Source organism: Podarcis liolepis (genome assembly GCF_965112155.1).
Source record: "Podarcis liolepis genome assembly, chromosome: 12".
Classification (NCBI taxonomy): Eukaryota; Metazoa; Chordata; class Lepidosauria; order Squamata; family Lacertidae; genus Podarcis; species Podarcis liolepis.
Genome location: NC_139563.1, coordinates 2,740,818 through 2,759,022, shown reverse-complemented (window position 1 = coordinate 2,759,022; position 18,205 = coordinate 2,740,818). Strand labels below are relative to the sequence as shown.

The 18,205-nt window shown below is 49.0% G+C and overlaps 1 protein-coding gene across 1 annotated transcript; it reads left to right on the top strand.

The window, feature by feature from the left end:
• Positions 1 to 337: 337 nt before the first annotated feature.
• Positions 338 to 16,036, top strand: LOC310689372 (uncharacterized protein). The gene is made up of 9 exons (XM_083467024.1): positions 338 to 476; positions 1,537 to 1,704; positions 1,864 to 2,264; positions 5,940 to 6,066; positions 7,607 to 7,714; positions 10,083 to 10,205; positions 10,461 to 10,562; positions 11,387 to 11,485; positions 12,806 to 16,036. Exons 3-9 carry the CDS (start codon positions 1,872 to 1,874, stop codon positions 13,540 to 13,542), a joined length of 1,689 nt encoding a protein of 562 aa, XP_083323150.1. The 5' UTR covers positions 338 to 476; positions 1,537 to 1,704; positions 1,864 to 1,871; the 3' UTR covers positions 13,543 to 16,036.
• Positions 16,037 to 18,205: the final 2,169 nt, after the last annotated feature.

Genomic DNA, 18,205 nt, shown 5'->3' with positions numbered 1-18,205 from the left:
TAAAATAAAATAAAAAGTCTGCAACAAATGCAACCATAAATAAAATAAAATAAAATAAAAAGTCTGCAACAAATGCAACCATAAATAAAATAAAATAAAATAAAAAGTCTGCAACAAATGCAACCAAAAATGAAATGAAATAAAATAACATAAAAAGTCTGCAACAAATAAATGCAACCATAGATAAGCAACGATCAGCCCCAGCAAACGCGCCCCATGGAAAGGGATGATGGGAGTTGTAGTTCGACAGCGCCCGGTAGAGCAGAGATCTCCGCGCCGTACATGGAAGGGGGCGTGCCTATGCAAATTCTTCCACCCTGTGCGCCAATCCGGTGAAGCGGGGAGCTTGCGTAGCCCTCCGGCGGCCGGCTCCCTGCGCTTCTCCTCCTGCCCTGCAGGTGGGGGTGCGGAGTCGCTCTTCGTCGCCCAGGCCTGGTCCTCGCGAGCATGCGCAGTGCCGGCCCCACGGACCCAAGGCAAGTGTGGGGCTGTGCGCGGGAGACAAAAGCGGGAGAGAAGCGGCTGGGCGGGCTGAGGGTATTGCAAAGGGGTGGGGGGTGAGCGCGGAGGGGGCGGTCAGTTTCATTTCAGGGTGCCTTGGGTGCAGAAGGGCTAGGCAGCCGCATTTCAGGGTGCAGAAGGGCTGAGCATTTGCACTTCAGGGTGCCTTGGGGTGCAGAAGGGCTAGGCAGTTGCATTTCATGGTGCCTTGGGGTGCAGAAGGGCCGATCTTCTGCATTTCAGGGTGCCTGGGGTGCAGAAGGGTTGGTCATTTGCATTTCAGGGTGCCTTGGGTACAGAAGGGCTAGGCAGTTGCATATCAGAGTGCCTTGGGGTGCAGAAGGGCTGATCATCTGTATTTCAGGGTGCCTTGGGGTGCAGAAGGGCTGATCATCTGTATTTCAGGGTGCCTTGGGGTGCAGAAGGGCTGATCATCTGTATTTCAGGGTGCCTTGGGGTGCAGAAGGGCTGATCACTTGCATTTCAGGGTGCCTTGTGTGTAGAAGAGCTAGGCAGCTGCATTTCAGGGTGCCTTGGGGTGCAGAAGGGCTGATCTTCTGCATTTCAGGGTGCCTTGGGGTGCAGAAGGGCTGTTCACTTGCATTTCAGGGTGCCTTGGGGTGCAGCAAAGCACTTTGGGGGTTCCTTGAGGACGCCTTAGGTCGGATAAAGCAGAAGAGAGGCAGGGAAGATTCCTGCTGATTATTTTGGAGGTGCAGCGAAGGTGCTGAGGGTCCTGCTGCTTTCGAAAGATGTTTCTGGGGGTGCTGCAGGAGCCCTACTCTGGCTTGAAAAGGGGGGGGGAGTACACCTTTGCTTTTGGGCAGTGGCGTAGCGTGGGGGGTGCAGGGGGGGCCGGCCGCACCGGGCGCAACATCTGGGGGTTAGGGTTAGGGGGCGCAAATCCACGGGTTAGGGGGCACAAATTACTTGCCTTGCCCCGGGTGCTGACAACCCACGCTACGCCACTGCTTTTGGGTACGGGACTTAAGGGAGGATGGCATCTAAGCTTTTGGCTTTCTTCCCTCTTGGCAGCTTGCCAACTTTCCCCCAAGGCCCCCTTTCCTAGGGTGAAGGGCATCCCCAACGCGGCGCACATCTCTCTCCAACTTTGGTGTCTTGGTTCCGATAAGGGGCATCAAAACCTGGCAAGCGACTCTTACCCCGGACCCTGTCCCCAGCGGTGAAATTTCACAGCTTCCGGTAAGCGGCCCCTGAAAGGCATTCCTTTTCCTGCTCTCTAATTGTGTTGGAGGCTCAATTCTCATCCAGCGCTTGAATCACACGGGGCTGGTCTGGATGACCTTTGGCGGTCCCTTCCGACTCTACAATTTCCTGATTCCATTTCCTCCACCCTTGCAGAGCAAGTCATGGAGTTTGAGGTTTCAGAATCCGGCCGCCAGCTGCCGTCACGCCCTGCGGTGCCCTGCAAGGCCACGTTTAACGGGGAGGGGAAGGTGCCCGTCCCGGAGGCGTCTTCGTGGTCCGCCGTGGAAGCCACAGACATGGCGCTTCCTTCTCCCGGCGCTCGGCTTCAGGGCCTGGAGAGGAGGATGGTGGCTGCGGAGGAGAAGTGGGTTGTCTGCGAGAGGGTGGTGGCAGAGATGGGGCAGGAGCTGGAGAGCAAGCTGTCCGCGCTCGGGACCCTGATCCGGGAGAACAGCCTACTCCAGAGGAGGCTGGACAACTTGGAGAACCTGCTGAAGAACCGCAACTTCTGGATCCTGAGGCTTCCTCCGGGCGTTAAAGGAGAAATCCCTCAGGTAACCTTGCCCCGGCTGGCTTAATTTACACTACAAATTATATGTACATTATACAAATTATATGCAAATTATACAAACTATATGTGTTGAATGCTCCTTCCTTGGAGGTTTTTATTGAAATACTTTATTGTCACTTGTACAACTTGTATACGGCGAGATTACACGAGCACCCCCCACTCAGCTCTCTTGGTCTTAATTCCCCTTGTTTACCCACCAAACCCAAAAGTCAGTTGCCCTGTTCTCTTTTCATTCAGCAGCCTAACAGCCCACGGATAGAAGCTATTCTTTACCCTGTTGGTGCGACTAATTTTGCTTCTATATCTTCTGCCCGAGGGCAGGAGATCAAGAAAGAGCCAGCCAGGGTGTGAATAATCATCGCTGAGAATTTTCCTCACCCTCCTGAGGCAACGTTTTCCCGCTATTTCATCCAGCAGATTCATGGGACAGCCCATAATATCTTGTGCTGTATTCCCCACCCTCTGTAGGCACTTCCTATCCATTGATGTCAAACCAGCGTCCCACACCGTGATGCAGTAGGAAAGGACACTTTCTGTTGTGGACCGGTAGAAGGAGATCATCAGATGTTGATTGACATCGTTCTTCCGCAAGACTCTGAGGAGATGGAGTCTCTGTTGGGCTTTCTTAACCACCTGGGTTGTATTGATTTTCCAACTAAGGTCTTCCCTGAGATAAACTCCTAAGAGACTCTCTCCACACAGCGGGGCTAGTTCTCCTCTCTTCCTCCCAAAGTCCAACACCATCTCCTTTGTCTTGCTGATATTAAGGTGCAAGTTGTATACAGGGACTCTTTCTTTTGCTGCGATTCTTCTTCTTCATTACTTTCGCATCCCGCCTTTTCTCCACGGAGTTCAAGGCGGCTTACATGACAATCCCCATCTTATCCTCACAACAGCCCTGTGAGGTAGACAGGGCCTAGCGGTTCCAAAATAAACGTCAAGAAGAACTTTCTGACAGGAAGAAGAATGGACTCCCATCAGGAGGTGGTGGGCTGTCCTTCACGGAAGTTTTATTCTTACTTATTTTTGGACAAAATAATAATCATAAATAAATAAGAATAAACATGTGCACTCCACCACTGAGACCATTCCATTGTAACTATCCAACCTCCCAAAATTTCAACACCTCTTGTGATGGTTTGACCCCTTTCTGTTTTAACAGTTCAAATTCTACAAACATTCTCCATATCTCCCCAAAATCATTTCTCCTGTGTATTCCCAGTCTTACCTTAAAGGCACATGTTAATGTATCATTAATAGCTATATCCCACACTTCTTTAGACAATTCTTTTATTTTATATTCTGCTTGCCCCTTCCACTTCCTAGCTATCATAACTCATGCAGCTGTCAATAAATTTGTGAATAATAATAATAATTTATTATTTATACCCCGTCCATCTGGCTGGGTTTCCCCAGCCACTCTGGGCGGCTTCCAACAAAATATTAAAAACAATACAGCATCAGACATTTAAAACTTCCCTGAACAGGGAACAGTTGTATTTTAAAAGTAAAATAGTTGTTTATTGTCTTGACATCTGGTGGGAGGGCGTTCCACAGGGCAGGCGCCACCACCGAGAAGGCCCTCTACCTGGTTCCCTGTACCTCACTTCTCGCAGTGAGGGAACTGCCAGAAGGCCCTTGCTGGACCTCAGTGTCCGGGCAGAACAATGGGGGTGGAGACGCTCCTTCGGGTATACAGGACCGAGGGCTTTAAAGATCAGCACCAACACTTTGAATTGTACTCGGAAACGTACTGGGAGCCAATGCAGATCTCTCAGGACTGGTGTTATGTGGTCTCGGCAGCCGCTCCCAGTCACCAGTCTGGCTTCCGTATTCTGGATTAATTGCAGTTTCCGAGTCACCTTCAAAGGTAGCCCCACATAGAGCGTGTTGCAGTAGTCCAAGCAGGAGATAACCAGAGCATGCACCACTCTGGCGAGACAGTCTGCGGTCAGGGAGGGTCTCATCCTGCGTACCAGGTGGAGTGGTGGACAGCTGCCCTGGACACAGAACTGACCTGTGCCTCTATGAACAGCTGTGAGTCCAGAATGATTACCAGGCTGCACACCTGGTCCTTCAGGGACACAGTTACTCCATTCAGGACCAGGGAGTCCTCCACACCAGCCCGCCTCCTGTCCCCCCAAAACAGTACTTCTGTTTTGTCAGGATTCAACCTCAATCCGTTAGCTGCCATCCATCCTCCAATTCCTTCATAGCTTGTGAACCTTCCGCCCTGTCGTAAATTGATAATAATGCCATCTCTGGACTTTTGGTCCGCTTTAACCCAGTGATTTCTGTTATGTCCTTTAACACCCTTTGCCAGAAAAATTGTACACCCCGACCACACGTGAACATAATTCCCGGTTTCCTGTCATCGCCTCCAACATAACGTAAGGTTTTTTTAAGCAGAGGGTGGCTGGCCATTGGTCAGGATTTCTTTAGCTGTGATTCTTGCCTTGCGGGGGGTTGGACTAGATGGCCTCTGGAGTCCCTCCTTGTTCTTCCACCTGCAAGTGAAGGCACCTTTATTCCGACAGGCCTTTGGGAACGGTCTGCTTTGGAAGAAAAGGACTGCCTCTCCTGGTCTTCCCCGTGGAGGACCTTAAGGTCCACAAATGACAACATTTTGGAGGTCCCAAGTCGCGAGGTGCTTAGATTGGTCTCAGCTAGCGCCAGGGCCTTTTCAGTGCTGGCCCCGACTTGGTGGAACGCTCTGTCCCAAGAGACTAGGGCCCTGCGGGACTTGACATCTTTCCGCAGGGCCTGCAAGACAGAGCTGTTCCGCCTGGCCTTTGGTTTGGACTCAGTCTGACCCTTATGTTTCCCTCCCCTTATGGTTTTGATCTATGAGCTACTTTTAAAATGAGGCTGCATTTTAAATTGCATTTTAACCTGTATTTTAAATTGGTTTCTTTTTCCTATTATGTTTTTCCTGTAATTTTACTGGTGTTAGCCTCCCTGAGCCCGGCTCTGGCCAGGGAGGGCGGGGTATAAATAAAATTTACTATTATTATTATTATTATTATTATGCTGTGCCTTATTTATAATCTGTGTTGTTATGGATTATCAAACATTCTTTCGGAGTTTAATTTACTTTTTAACAGCGATCCCTTATTTGTTTTTAGCTTTTGGTATTCTCGCTGTGTTGTTTGAAATGGTGCAGAGTCCTGACCTGACATGCCCTGGCTGGACGTGGGGGATCCCCAAGGGAACCCCCAGGGGATGAAGGCTCAGAGCCCAGTGGTCAGAGGAAAGGAGGGAGCAGTGTTGGGAGTTTGGTGAGGTTTGGTGAGCAGGAAGAGGCTGTTGCAAATGTCAGCCCAAAATCGGAAGCTGCGTGTCGGCAGCCTGTGGAAGAAGACAGGGACCAGCTTGCCTCTCTCCTGCCTCCCAGAAGCAGTAGAGGTCTGAAGAGGGTGGAGCAAAGAGCGCCAAGACAACTGAGCCTTAGGCTGCTGGGGAAGGAACTGGGCAAGAATTTTTCAGTTTTCGCAGCTGCTTCCTTGGGGCAAGACCTCTTGGGAAGATTTGCTGAGACCTTCTAGGCCTGAGCTGAATTTTGTTGAATAAGACATCAAAATTGGGCAGAGGGGGAAAGATCTCTGGACACGACGGGCGGAGGCGGGAGCTCTGACGTGTGGGACTCTTTCCACCCCAGGTGCCAGTGACCTTTGGAGACATCTCGGTCCATTTTGACGCTCAGGAGTGGGCCAACCTGGACGAGGGGCAGAAGGAGCTGTACAAAGGGGTCATGAGGAGCAACTACGAGATGCTGGTTTCGCTGGGTAAGAGCATCGACCCCCAGGCGGGATCTGTGCCTCTCTTTCTCTCTTAAATCTCCCAAACGATTTACGGCGTCTTTGTGCTGTGCCGTTACGTGTGATTGCGTTATCGCTGCCTGTTGCTTGTAAGCCGCTTTGAAGGCTATTCTATTTTTCAATTGTTATCTTCTTCTTTTTTGAATTTGCATTTTATTTATTTGCTAACATTCTTATATTACATTGGTAAATGTTGTCATACTACATCACAGGACTTACTATAATATAATTTCCAACATGTATACAAAAATTATATACAGATTCTATATACCTAGAAAGAAAATGAAACAAAACGAAAGAAAGAACAAAAACAAAAAACAAAAACAATTTCCCCCCCCAAAATCATATACATACCAGCGCACGAGACTTCCTGTCTTTCCCGTTGTATATTCCTTTTTTACAAATGAATGTACTCTTATTATAGTATATTTCTTTACATATTATCTAATACATTCCTATATCAAAATGTGCTCTTAGTCTTATTTCTCAACTCAGTCTCACTCCAGCGTCAATCAAATGCTATTTTTCAATTGTTATTTATCGAATTTGTGTACCGTCCTTCGTCCGAAGGTCTCAGTTCACGCTGTGGAAATGCAGAACGGAACTGCAAAGTAGACAGTAGGAACAAGAACAAAGCAAACCAACATTTAAAAGGAAGTAGATGTTTGAATTAAAAGTGGCGTAGGAATATAATAAATCAAATCTTTTTTAAAAAAAAGATATTTATTAAAGTTTTTAAGGTATAACAAAAAAATGAAAAATAAAAAGAAACATACAAAATAAAAACAGTTAAAAACACATTAATTTTCCATAGCATAACTTCCTTACACTTATTTCCCCGGACCTCCTCGTACCTCCCTTTTTTGTATTCCAGTTCAGTTTGTTAATTCAGCAAATCCTTACCATTAAGCTTTTACCCATTTGTGAACCTTTTTTCGTATCTCTTAAAGCATTACAGCTGGAAACCACTTAGTTTCTATCCAACATCCTTCTAACATTCATTTAATTTTACAATATTTCTGTAAATAGTCTTTAAATTTCTTCCAGTCTTCTTTCACCGACTCTTCTCCCTGGTCTCGGATTCTGCCTATAATAAATCAAATCTGTGCCACACACTTTCAAATGTTTTGACTTCCATTTTTTGACTGAGCGCAGTTTGTGTCATCCAGAACCATCAAATCGCGGTTTAGAAGATCACATAACATCCCTTCTGTCATTGTGTGTATATTTTATTCGGATTTGTTCATGAGATCCATAACTTTTAGTATATGCTGAAAGGGCTAAGTTCCTCCAGTGTGCAGGAGTCGTGATCTTTTCAACAATAAAGGATGTTAAAATATATCTGTGCCACACCTGCTTTTGGGCAGGCTGCTTCTATATTCCAATTAATGTGCATTCTCTCCCCCCCATCCTCTTCCTCGTGCCCCCCTGGCATTTCTGCCCATTGTTCATTCCCCACCACCCTGTTCTGAATGAGACTGACCGCCTCTCCTTTTCCCGTGGCCAGACTATGCCATTTCCAAGCCCAGGATCCTGTCCCAGATTGAGCGAGGGGAGGAACCCCGTGTGGAAGACCCCGGAGACTCAGAGGCGGAGGAGCTGCCTGTGGAACCAGGTAGGTGGGTGGGGTGATGAGGGATCAAGCCCCTTCTCCCTTAAATGGCCCTCTCCACTTTCCCGGCGGCAGTGTTACTGTTTGGACATGAAAACACATGAGCAAGATGTTGGGCCGGGCAGAAGCTACGGTCAAGCAAAGAACCACAGACACTGAGAGATAACAGGACTGCCCAAGGTGCCCCGACTATAAAATTGGAGAAATCGAGAGAGAGATAGCCGCACCGGCAGCAAATCTCTTCTTTTTCGTATCCAAAAATGCAAGAAGGGCCTTTACACTCGCCAGAAGCTCAGCTCTGCCCTCGCCGGTCCTGGAAGGATCCTTTTAAAAAGTCCCATATGCTCAGAGACTTTGCGCCTGTCCATTGGGGGAGATAGGAAGCCCAGAGCACTTGTTCTTTAGATGTCCCTTTTAGGAAGAGGCACGTAGTGAGACCATTGATCCCCTGCTGGTGAGGCTCACTGACCTCCCGGAAAAGCTAAAATCCGACCTTTTTCTGTTAGGCAAAGCTCATAAGATGACCCGGATGGTCGCCAGATTCTGTGTACAGATCTGTAGGCGCAGACCATCCCCCGATCCAAACTACTGTATTTTTCGTTCTATAAGACGCACATTTTCCCCTCCAAAAATTAAGGGGAAATGTGTGTGCATCTTATGGAGCGAATGCAGGCTCCTTGGCTTCAAGGATAGTTGCCTGAAGCCTCCGGAGTACAGCGGGAGCGCAGCAGTTTTGAATCCTTCCTGTCATTTTGTCCAATTCTGCATAGCCCATTAATTTCGTCTGCCATTCTTCTTTCGTCGGAATTTCTTCTTGCTTCCACTTCTGGGCTAACAATACTCTTGCCGCTGTTGTCGCATATAAGAACAGTTTGACATTTTGTCTATTAATGTCTTGGCCTATAATACCAAGTAAAAATGCTTCTGGTTTTTTTAAGAATGTATATTTCAACATCTTTTTCATCTCATTATATATCATTTCCCAGAAGTTCTTTACTTTCTTACATTCCCACCACATGTGATAAAATGTCAGGTCTTGCTTTGGGCTTCACGTTGGGGCAGCTGCTTGGCCACCGTGATGTCAGGATGTTTGCCTAGATGGGTCTGATCCAGTAAGGAAGACTCATCATATTTTTTTATGTACAGTGGTGCCCCACAAGACGAATGCCTTGCAAGACGGAAAACTTGCTAGACAAAAGAGTTTTCCGTTTTGGAGGTGCTTTGCAAAAGGAATTTCATATGGGCTTGCTTCGCAAGACGACAATGTCTTGCGAGTTCCTGCTGGTTTTTTCCCTCCCCCCCCCCTTTTTCTAAGCCGCTAAGCCGCTTATCAGCTGATCCGATCAGCAGATAAGCTGCTAAAAGCCGCTAATAGCGCTAATCCGCTAATCCGTCAATGGGCTTGCTTCGCAAGACGAAAAAACCGCTAGATGAAGAGAATCACAGAAAGGATTCTTTTCGTCTTGCGAGGCACCACTGTACTGTGGTACCTCAGTTTACGAACTTAATCCGTTCCGGAAGTCTGTTCTTAAACCGAAACCGTTCTTAAACCGAGGCGCGCTTTCCCTAACGAGGCCTCCCACCGCCGGTGCCCTTCCACTGTTTGGCTTCCGTTCTTAAACCGAGGAAAAGTTCGCACACCGGGACACAACTTCCGGTTTTGCAGAGTTCATAAACCAAATAGTTCGTAAACAAGGCTGTTCTTAAACTGAGGTACCACTCTACTGCCGTTAAGGAATCTCAGAATTGGGATGTGGCACACGAGGAAAAGGGAACGGTCTGGAGGAGGAAAAAAGCAAGCACAGACACAAGTCCCAGCCGCTCTGAGTGGCGGTTCTGGTTGTCTTGCCCTCCTGAGCCTGCAGCGAGTGTCTGCGCAGGGATGCTCTAGGGCATGGGAGATGTGCTAAGTGAAGAGCAAGAGGTCATGCGTGGCCTCGTTTCCCCTGGGCTCGTCCAAATTCTTGCTACACTGCCGTTTCTACGGGGATATACGCTCGGTATTTATCACTCCTGTTATACAGAAATCTCCAAATGGGTCCGAACTTCAGTGTCTAAAACTCCTGGAAGAGGACAAGGATCTGGAGATTATGCTAAGGGTGGCCAAATTCTGTGCGACTGCCATAAAACGTAGGGAACAAGCTGTACTACCAAAATGATTAAGGTTCTAAATGATAATTTTAGGTTATATTTTAGTGTTCAACATTTAATATATATATTTTAACTGCCGCTAAATCTGAATTGTCTCTGTTATACCCAATTGCAATTCAGTGTATCCCTGTTGTGTTTTATGATTTTGCTGATAGTGTAAGTGACCCGGACGACTGGTCTGTGACCGTAATAATAAAATTCATTCATTCCCTGGGCTCAGGATCCCCGATCGCTGCAACGGACGCTTCTTCCTGGGACGGGGAAGAGGTCAAGGAGGAGGTGAGGCCCTGTGACGACCCAGAAGAGAGTCAAGAAATGAACCTCGACATCGATCCCGACTTGGGTGAGTCCTCTCTTTAGAAAGATCTTTCCTCTGAAAACATTTTATTTTAAAAATCCAATTTGGATCTAAAAAAAAATCCAATTTTTTATTTATTTTTTTAAATCATTGATTTTTATCCACACTGCTTCTTAGCAGCACTTGGGGTCAGAAGTTCCCCAAATGCCATAGCAAAAAAAAGGGGGGGGGACGGTTGAGGTTTGATTCCCAGAAAAAATCATTTGGAGTATACAGAAATTTCCTCTTTATTTCCCAAAGCACTCCAGATTGTTCAAGACGAGACGGGGCCGCAGATTAAGGAAGAGCAGGAGGAAATCCACATCAAGGAAGAACCTGCGTCTCCCATGAGCCCTGGCAGCGGTGAGTGTTGAGGCCCCTTGGGCACAGAAGCAGGAGCCCTTCTTGGATCGGGGCCCCGGGATGAGCACCAAGAAGAGGCCAGCAGTGCCGTTGACCGTTCTCCGGGTTGGTGAAGCTTGTTTGACGACAATGAGTAAACAGAGGCTTGAGCGTCGTCGGCCTGGTCCTGCGGAACTCCCTGCCACTAGAGATTCAGCAGGCGCCTTCTGTGCCCAGTTTTTAAATGCCTACCGTACTCCGCCAGTCCTAGGCAGGCAGTTAAGGACACCTCCTTCCACCGCGGTTAATTGGGCTCCGCTTTTAAATGGTCTTATGCAGGGGTCAACAGGCTTTTTCAGCAGGGGACTGGTCCACTGTCCCTCAGACCTTGTGGGGGGCCAGACTATATTTTGAAAAAAAAAATGAACAAATTCCTATGCCCCACAAATAACCCAGAGATGCATTTTAAATAAACGGACACATTCTACTCATGTAAAAAACATGCTGATTCCTGGACTTGCAGTAGAAGGCGATTGGGCCGGATCTGGCCCCCGGGCCTTAGTTTGCCTACCCATGATCTTATGTTTTTGTGTCCGTAAGCCGCTTTGAAATATATTTTTAATGATGCAGCAATATACATATTTTAAAGTGACTTGATAAACAAAAAAGCATCTCCGTGTGCGATGACATTTGTCCGCAGCCTCTGCTGTCGTTGGACTTTTTCTGCATGTCAGCCTTTTCCCGTCAGTAAAATGACGGTTGGGTTCTTTGGGGGCGGCAGCAGGGGGCGTAAAAGATTGCTGGGGAATGATGACCAGTTTCGGTCTCCTCTCTCTCATCCACAGGGCCCCTTGTTCCTGCCTGGATTAAACAGGAGGAGGAGGAGGAAGAGGAAGAGGAAGAAGAACAGCCCATTGAGGATCAGCAGGTCTTGGTTCCAGCAGGTGAGGGCTGACTTGGGAAGAATCATAAAATCATAGAATCCGTTGAGTCAGAAGGGGTTCAGAGGGTCATCTAGTCCAACCCCCTGCAAAGAGGAGGAAGGCCTTTTAGTTTTTGGCATAGAATAGACTACTGGGTAGATGTTGTGGCTACCTAAAGATCCACAGCATTCTTCAGGCAGACCCACATCCAGGCCAAACTGCAAGATCTTTACTCAATCTTTCGATGTAGCGGCACCTAAACTGTGGAACTCCTTGCTTATTGATATCAGCCTTCATTATATACTCTTCGGTACCTGCTGAAAACTTTCTTGCTTAGGAAAGCTTTCCCAGATGTTTAGAAAGTGCCTTCTAGTTTTAATCTGTCTTTAGTCTTACGGTGGACGCTCGGGTTGTGAATGTGATCCGTGTGGGGCACGTTCGCAACCCGCACCGTCGCATCCGCACAGGTCGGGATTTGGCGCTTCTGCGCATGTGCAAAGTGTGATTTAGTGCTTCTGCACATGCACAATTGCTGAAACCCGGAAGTAACCTGTTCCGGTACTTCTGGGTTTGGCGTGGTGCACAACCCGAAATCGCGCACCCCGAAGCGTCTGTAATCCACGGTATGACTGTATTCTTATTTTAACTTTTCAAAAGTAAAAACTTTTATTTTTTTGGTTTTTCAAAAAAAAAATTTGGAGAGAATATATCACACATAAATAATAAAAGCAAGATTCCAAGGACTCTCCTGGATTTCCATCCTCCCCTTTGTGGCTCCTATTATTATTAATCCTTTCCTCCCACATCTTTTGTGATAATCCAAACTCTTTACCTCTTCCATTCAAAAGTTGAAACTTCAAAGTGGTCTGCAAAAAGAATAAGTCAGTAAGATTATTAGCAAAAACAAATTAAAACATTCGGGGAAGTTCCGGGCTAAATCCCCAGTCGCATCTGTCGGCAAGGTGGGGGGAACCCTGGAGAGCTGCTGCCAGTCAGTGTAGGCAATACAGAGCTACATGGAGCAACACTCTGACTCCTTTGTTCAATCAGCCCTGGATTTGGAACATTGAGGACTAGAATCTTGTTTTATTTTTAGGGGAGCTCAGCAGTAGAGCCTCTGCTTGCCGTGCAGGAGGTCCCAGATTCGGCCCCCAGTGACCTCTCTAGGTAGGGCTGGGAATGTCTCCTCGTCTGAAATCCCCCACAACGGCTGCCTGCCAGTGTAGACAATACTCAGCAGGATGGACCCAATGATCTAAAAACTTCCTGTGAGCCTCAGGAGACTTTTCCTTGCCCCTGTCCAGCCCCCTTTTCCTAAAGAGTGTTTGCTTTTTGCCCCAGCTGGACGCAGGACGCCGTGCAGGGCCGCAGAAGAGGAGGAGGAGGAAACCAATGAGAAGTCAGCCACCCAACCCAGCGCGACGGAGGACCCCGAGCGGAAAGCTGTCGAAGGCAACCTCTTCCAGTGTGAGATGTGTGCTGCGGACGGCTCTCCGCGGACGGCCTCCGCCGACCACCCCTACAGCCGCAAGCGGAAGTTCCAGTGCACGGGCTGCAACCGCAGCTTTGCGTTCCAGGGCCAGCTCTCGCAGCACCTTCTGACGCATGCGCCCGGCGCCCAGTTCCCGTGCGCCCAGTGCAACCTGTGCTTCTCCAGCCAGAAGTCGCTGGCCGTCCACGAGCGCGTCCACTCGGCCGACTGGGCCCTGCCCTGCTCCGTCTGCAGCAAGGCCGGCCCGCCCACCTTCGACCAGAACCAGCAGTCTCCAGCGCCCGGCCGGCCAGCCCCCTGCCTGGAGTGCAGCGTCTACTTCACTGACCCGGCCGCCCTGGCCGCCCACCGGCGGATGCACTCGGACGACTGGCCTTTCCGCTGCCCGCAGTGCGACCGGACTTTTGTGCACCAGGGGCTGCTGCTGGAACACCTGGAAAACCACAGCCGCATGCAGAGCCGGCGCTGCCACACCTGCGGGTCGTGGCTGTCCTACAAAGGGACCCTGATGCCCAGCGGAGCCCGTCTGTTCCACTGCAAGAGGTGCAACACCGCCGGACGAGTCCCAGGGGACTTGAGGGCCTGAGGCGGGAGAATTCGACCTGCCGTTGTTGAGGGGGCGGCCCTCAAACAGGCACAGAGAGCGTTGTCCGGGCAGACCCTTTGAGCTCAGCAAGGCAGCCAGGGACCCCCTCTCTCGGGAGAAAACAGGGCATTCTCCCCCGAGACCTGCACAACTTTGTGGCTTTGTGCAGGTGGCAGGAAGGCAGACCGGTAAACGGAGAGCCAGGCTGGGGGTGAGAAGCAAGCAGAAAGGGCCGCCCAAGATTTGGCACAACTTTCTCTGTGCCTGGCAAGCGAGGTAGCAGCGGGACAAGAAAGTGCTTTTCCTGCTGGGTTTCCCTGGCCCGGTTCCCTGTGCTGGGGTTTAAGGCTTGCACCTCCCAGGAATCTCCAACAGCCTTTGCGAGGCCTAGCAGAGCCCAGTAAGGTGGGGATAGTCACTCGGGTTGTGTGTGTGTGTATGTGTGTGTGTTTTCCTGCCTTTGCGTGCAAACCTCCAGGACGTACCGTATTTTTCGCTCTGTAAGACGCACCAGACCATAAGACACACCTAGTTTTTGGAGGAGGAAAACAAGGGAAAAAATATTCTGAATCCCAGAAGCCAAAACAGCAAGAGGGATCGCTGAGCAGTGAAAGCAGCAATCCCTCTTGCTGTTCTGGCTTCTGGGATAGCTGCACAGCCTGCATTTGCTCCATAAGACGCACACACATTTCCCCTTACTTTTTAGGAGGGAAAAAGTGTGTCTTATAGAGCGAAAAATACGGTAATCCCCAGGGCCTAAACTGCAGGCCTGCTGCACCGCTCTCTTTTGAGTCCTCACATGGGTCAGAAAGTGGAGCAGCGTTCCTGGGATGGCCAAACCTCTCGTTATGAAGGAAGGGGGACTCTCTCCCTGGCCAAGATGGGTCCAGCTAGGATTTTGCGGTGTGGCAAAGCTGTGGCCACACACCATCCGTGGATGCAGGTGGAGAGGGCCTTGTTAATTTTCCCCCTGCAGTCCTCCTCCGTTTCTGCGGCCTCGATAAGCCCCAGTTCCTTTTCCTTTGGCAAACTTTTCTCTTTTCTCCTGGGCTCTGTCCGCCTGAGGGACGCACCTGCCTGACTTGCAACCTCCGGGGCGTAGATTTCTGCCCGTCCTGCAGGGGGGCGGCACGCGCTGAATGCCCAGGGATCAGTGGGGCTGGGAAGGCAACGGCGCTGAGACAGGAACCCCTCTTGATAGCAGCAGCTCCAGCTCTCTGGAAGGTTTGGCCCTTGGCACAGCCTCCTCTCCCCTCCCCGGGGGCCACAGGCACAAATCCCCACAAAATACCCCCAAACGGGGAAAAGACCTTTCCAATGACGTCTGCAGCGGCCAGTTCTGGGGTCCTCTCCTCAAAGACAGCTGCTGAAGCCCCCTAGAGTGGCACGTTGAATGCCCGGTGGTTTGTGGGATCCAGCCATGAACCCAGTACAGTGGGTGTAGGGCAGGGGCAAGGAAATACCTTGGCAGTGCCACTTCTTCCACCATCTGCCAAGGTAAGAGGCTCCAGAATGGATGGCTCGCTTTCCCTCCTCTGTTCAACCCCCCAGCGACCCCATTTCCTCCATGCCCGCTGCCTCTGGGCTACTGAAGGCCTCAGAGCTCCTCATTAGGTGCTTGCCGCTGCCCCCTGCCCCATAGAGGTGGATCGGGGCCTCCTTAAAGGGGCAGCCGCTCTGACAAAGGTGATCCCCTGCGGATCTGCGATGTGTGCCAGCCTTAAGCTGCCCGCTCTCCAGTTTTCTGGATCCCTCTGTAGGGCTTCATCCCGGACTTCAGAGGTTCTGGTTCTGTCCTTCCACAGGACTCTTGCGGTTGCTATTGCCTTTCCAAAGCAGGGGTCCAAAGGAGATGTTTTGCCACAGTTCGGTTGAAACAGATTGGCTGCTGAGCCCTTCCTGTCGTCCCCATCATATTACGGGATATTCAACTTCTGGAAGATTTCCTTATGCACCTGCCTTTTATAAATAGGAACTTGGCTCGCTTCCTTAAGCTCCGTTTGTGGCTGTGACGTCTTCTCCTGTCCCCTTGGAGTTGTGAATCCTGCTCACATGGAAGAGGAGGGAATTTGCCACCAGCTGCGAGTTTACTGCGAGTTACTTTCCCCGCAGGTTGACCTGCCGCTCCTATCAGCCCAGTCCCCATGGCCTGTGGTCAGGACTGACTCTGGGACCATTGCTTTTGTCGCCCTTAAAGCTGCGTCGAGGGCTCCTTCCCCATTGGAGAAGCATAAAGTTCATATAGCAAGCCATCCCTTGGGTGGGGCTGGTTGATGTTGGTTGAGAGTCCTTCTGGGGCCATCTCGACATCCGCTTTGGCGCTGGAAGGAAGCTTCTCTGCCAGATTCTGGGTGGACTTAGAGGCGCTGTTCCCCTATCCCCGGTTTGGGAATAATTCCCACTCCAGGAATCTCCTGTAACCTCTTTGCTGTGGAGCCGATACACGAGTTTAAAACGTTGCTGGAATTATGAAAATAAAAATTCAAAAAAACAACCTAGTGCGTAACTTTTTCATTTTGGAGTGCCTTGTTTGAAGGCCAGCCCTGTTTAGGGAAGTTGTTAATGTTTGATGCTTTATCGTATTTTTAATATTCTGATGGGAGCTGCCCAGAGTGGCTGGGGAAACCCAGCCAGATGGGCAGTTATAAATAATATTTTATTTTATTTTATTTTTTTATTTATGTTGAACAGACATAAAAGAGTAACTGCAAAATTCTGGGACAAATTCAAGTAACTTTAACTCACTAGGATATGTGTGGGGTCCATTGTTCTGTATAGCTATAGTAAGGGATTTTCCCCCAATAGCCGCACCATTGTGATATTTAAGGTAAGTTTAGTTGTTCATGGTGGTGAGTGCTGGGGAACCCAAAAAAGTGGAGTCCACAGGATTATAAATTACACAAACTCCATAAACAATGACAGGCAACACGTGGCTAACAAGAATATTAGTAGCATGTACAATTTTTTACAATTCTTAAACAGAAAATATATGATGGAGTCACAAATAGTACAATTCAATCAAAAGTGCGTGAACCAACAAGTAGCCAAATACCACAGAGGCAAACAAGCCTTTCAACAGTCACAATCCTGTAACCGTGTGATAATAGAAGCTCCAAGCTTAGGGATTCTTAAACAGAATTCTTAAATGGAAAGTATGTAATAGAGTCACAGAGGATGTGAGTTTATCACTGTTGCATGAACGAAATTAGACATAAATTACACAGGCATTCTCTCATCCATATAGTGTGTGACTTTTTATTGCTACTAATCAACCTGGCACCAGTTTGGAAATCAGAGGAGACTGGTCCATTCGAGAGATGGAACCACTGCCTCACCAAGCCCAGTCTGCCCTTAGCTAGCCTCTCAGCTGCCTGGCTTCTTACCAACAGTCCAGGGGGTGCCTGTGCCTGTCACTTACCTCCTCTTCAGTTCCAGGCTATGGGACTACTCGAGTGCACCGGGTATTAGGGAACGGGGAAACGCCTCTGGCGGGGGACCCGCTGTGCTCCTCCTGGGGCTCTCACCTGTGGCTCCTAGAAGCTGTTAACAGGTGACAGCGGCCACAATCCCAGGAACAACTGGCCGACTAAACCAGACGAGGGAAGCTGATGGGTCTCAAACTCTCAGTGAGTTAGGGACTTGCCCTGCGTGCAAAGACAGGATGAGCATATGAGACCAGTGTAGTGTTCCCAAGGCAAGGATTGGACTCTGATTAATAAAATACACACGAGGCTTGACCAGCAAGACTGGGAGGGGTACGTATAATAATAATTCCTCTCCACCCCCTGGCCCAGGTCGTTTTATTCACAAAAGAACTTTTTACACAGTGTTGAAAAGAACCAATCATATTTCCTCTGAGCATTTCAAAAACCCCACGTGGGAACAAAATTAAACTACAAAAAGCTAATTTAAGCATGCATACTTCTGAGGTAATTAAAACAACTAAAAAGGAGGAATGCATTCAGCAACCCCGAAGGTCATAAACAAGCAGTAAACATGAGAGGAAGGATGGGTAGTATTTGCCATCTCTGTGAACTCTCTTCCTGAACTCTCTTCCTGGCCCTAAGATCTATCTCAAGATTAACAAACTACATCAAAGTAACCTATTAACTTTATGTACTGAGGATGCCTGATGAAGCAACTGGCCTGTGTTTCAGAATGCTTATACGTGCCTGTCAGGCAGAGAAATAGGACAGAGATGCAGAGGCGTGGATTGATCAGAACTCATATAAAAATGGCTCAAACCCAGTCAATGCAATTCTTTCATCGTGGACACAAATGGCTTGCTCCATATTTTTTATAATTCCTCATAGCAACCCCACCTGATCCCTACATCCAGCAGTAGGTTGAATAGTCAAGAAGGCGGTTTCTGCATTTATTGTGGAGGGAAGTGAGGGGCAGGTGGGACTAGTCCTGGGAAAATGGCTCATCTAGGAAAAGGAAAAGAAGAAAAGGCTAACGAGTAGACCCTACATAAATCTGGAGTCCCCACGATGGTTGGATGGTACCTTATAAGCCACCTTGCAAAGGTCCAGTATACCTGAAGGAGCGTCTCCACCCCCATGAGGTCCCCCTGAGGTCCAGCGCTGAGGGCCTTCTGGCAGTTCCCTCGCTGTGAGAAGTGAGGTTACAGGGAACCAGGCAGAGGGCCTTCTCGGTAGTG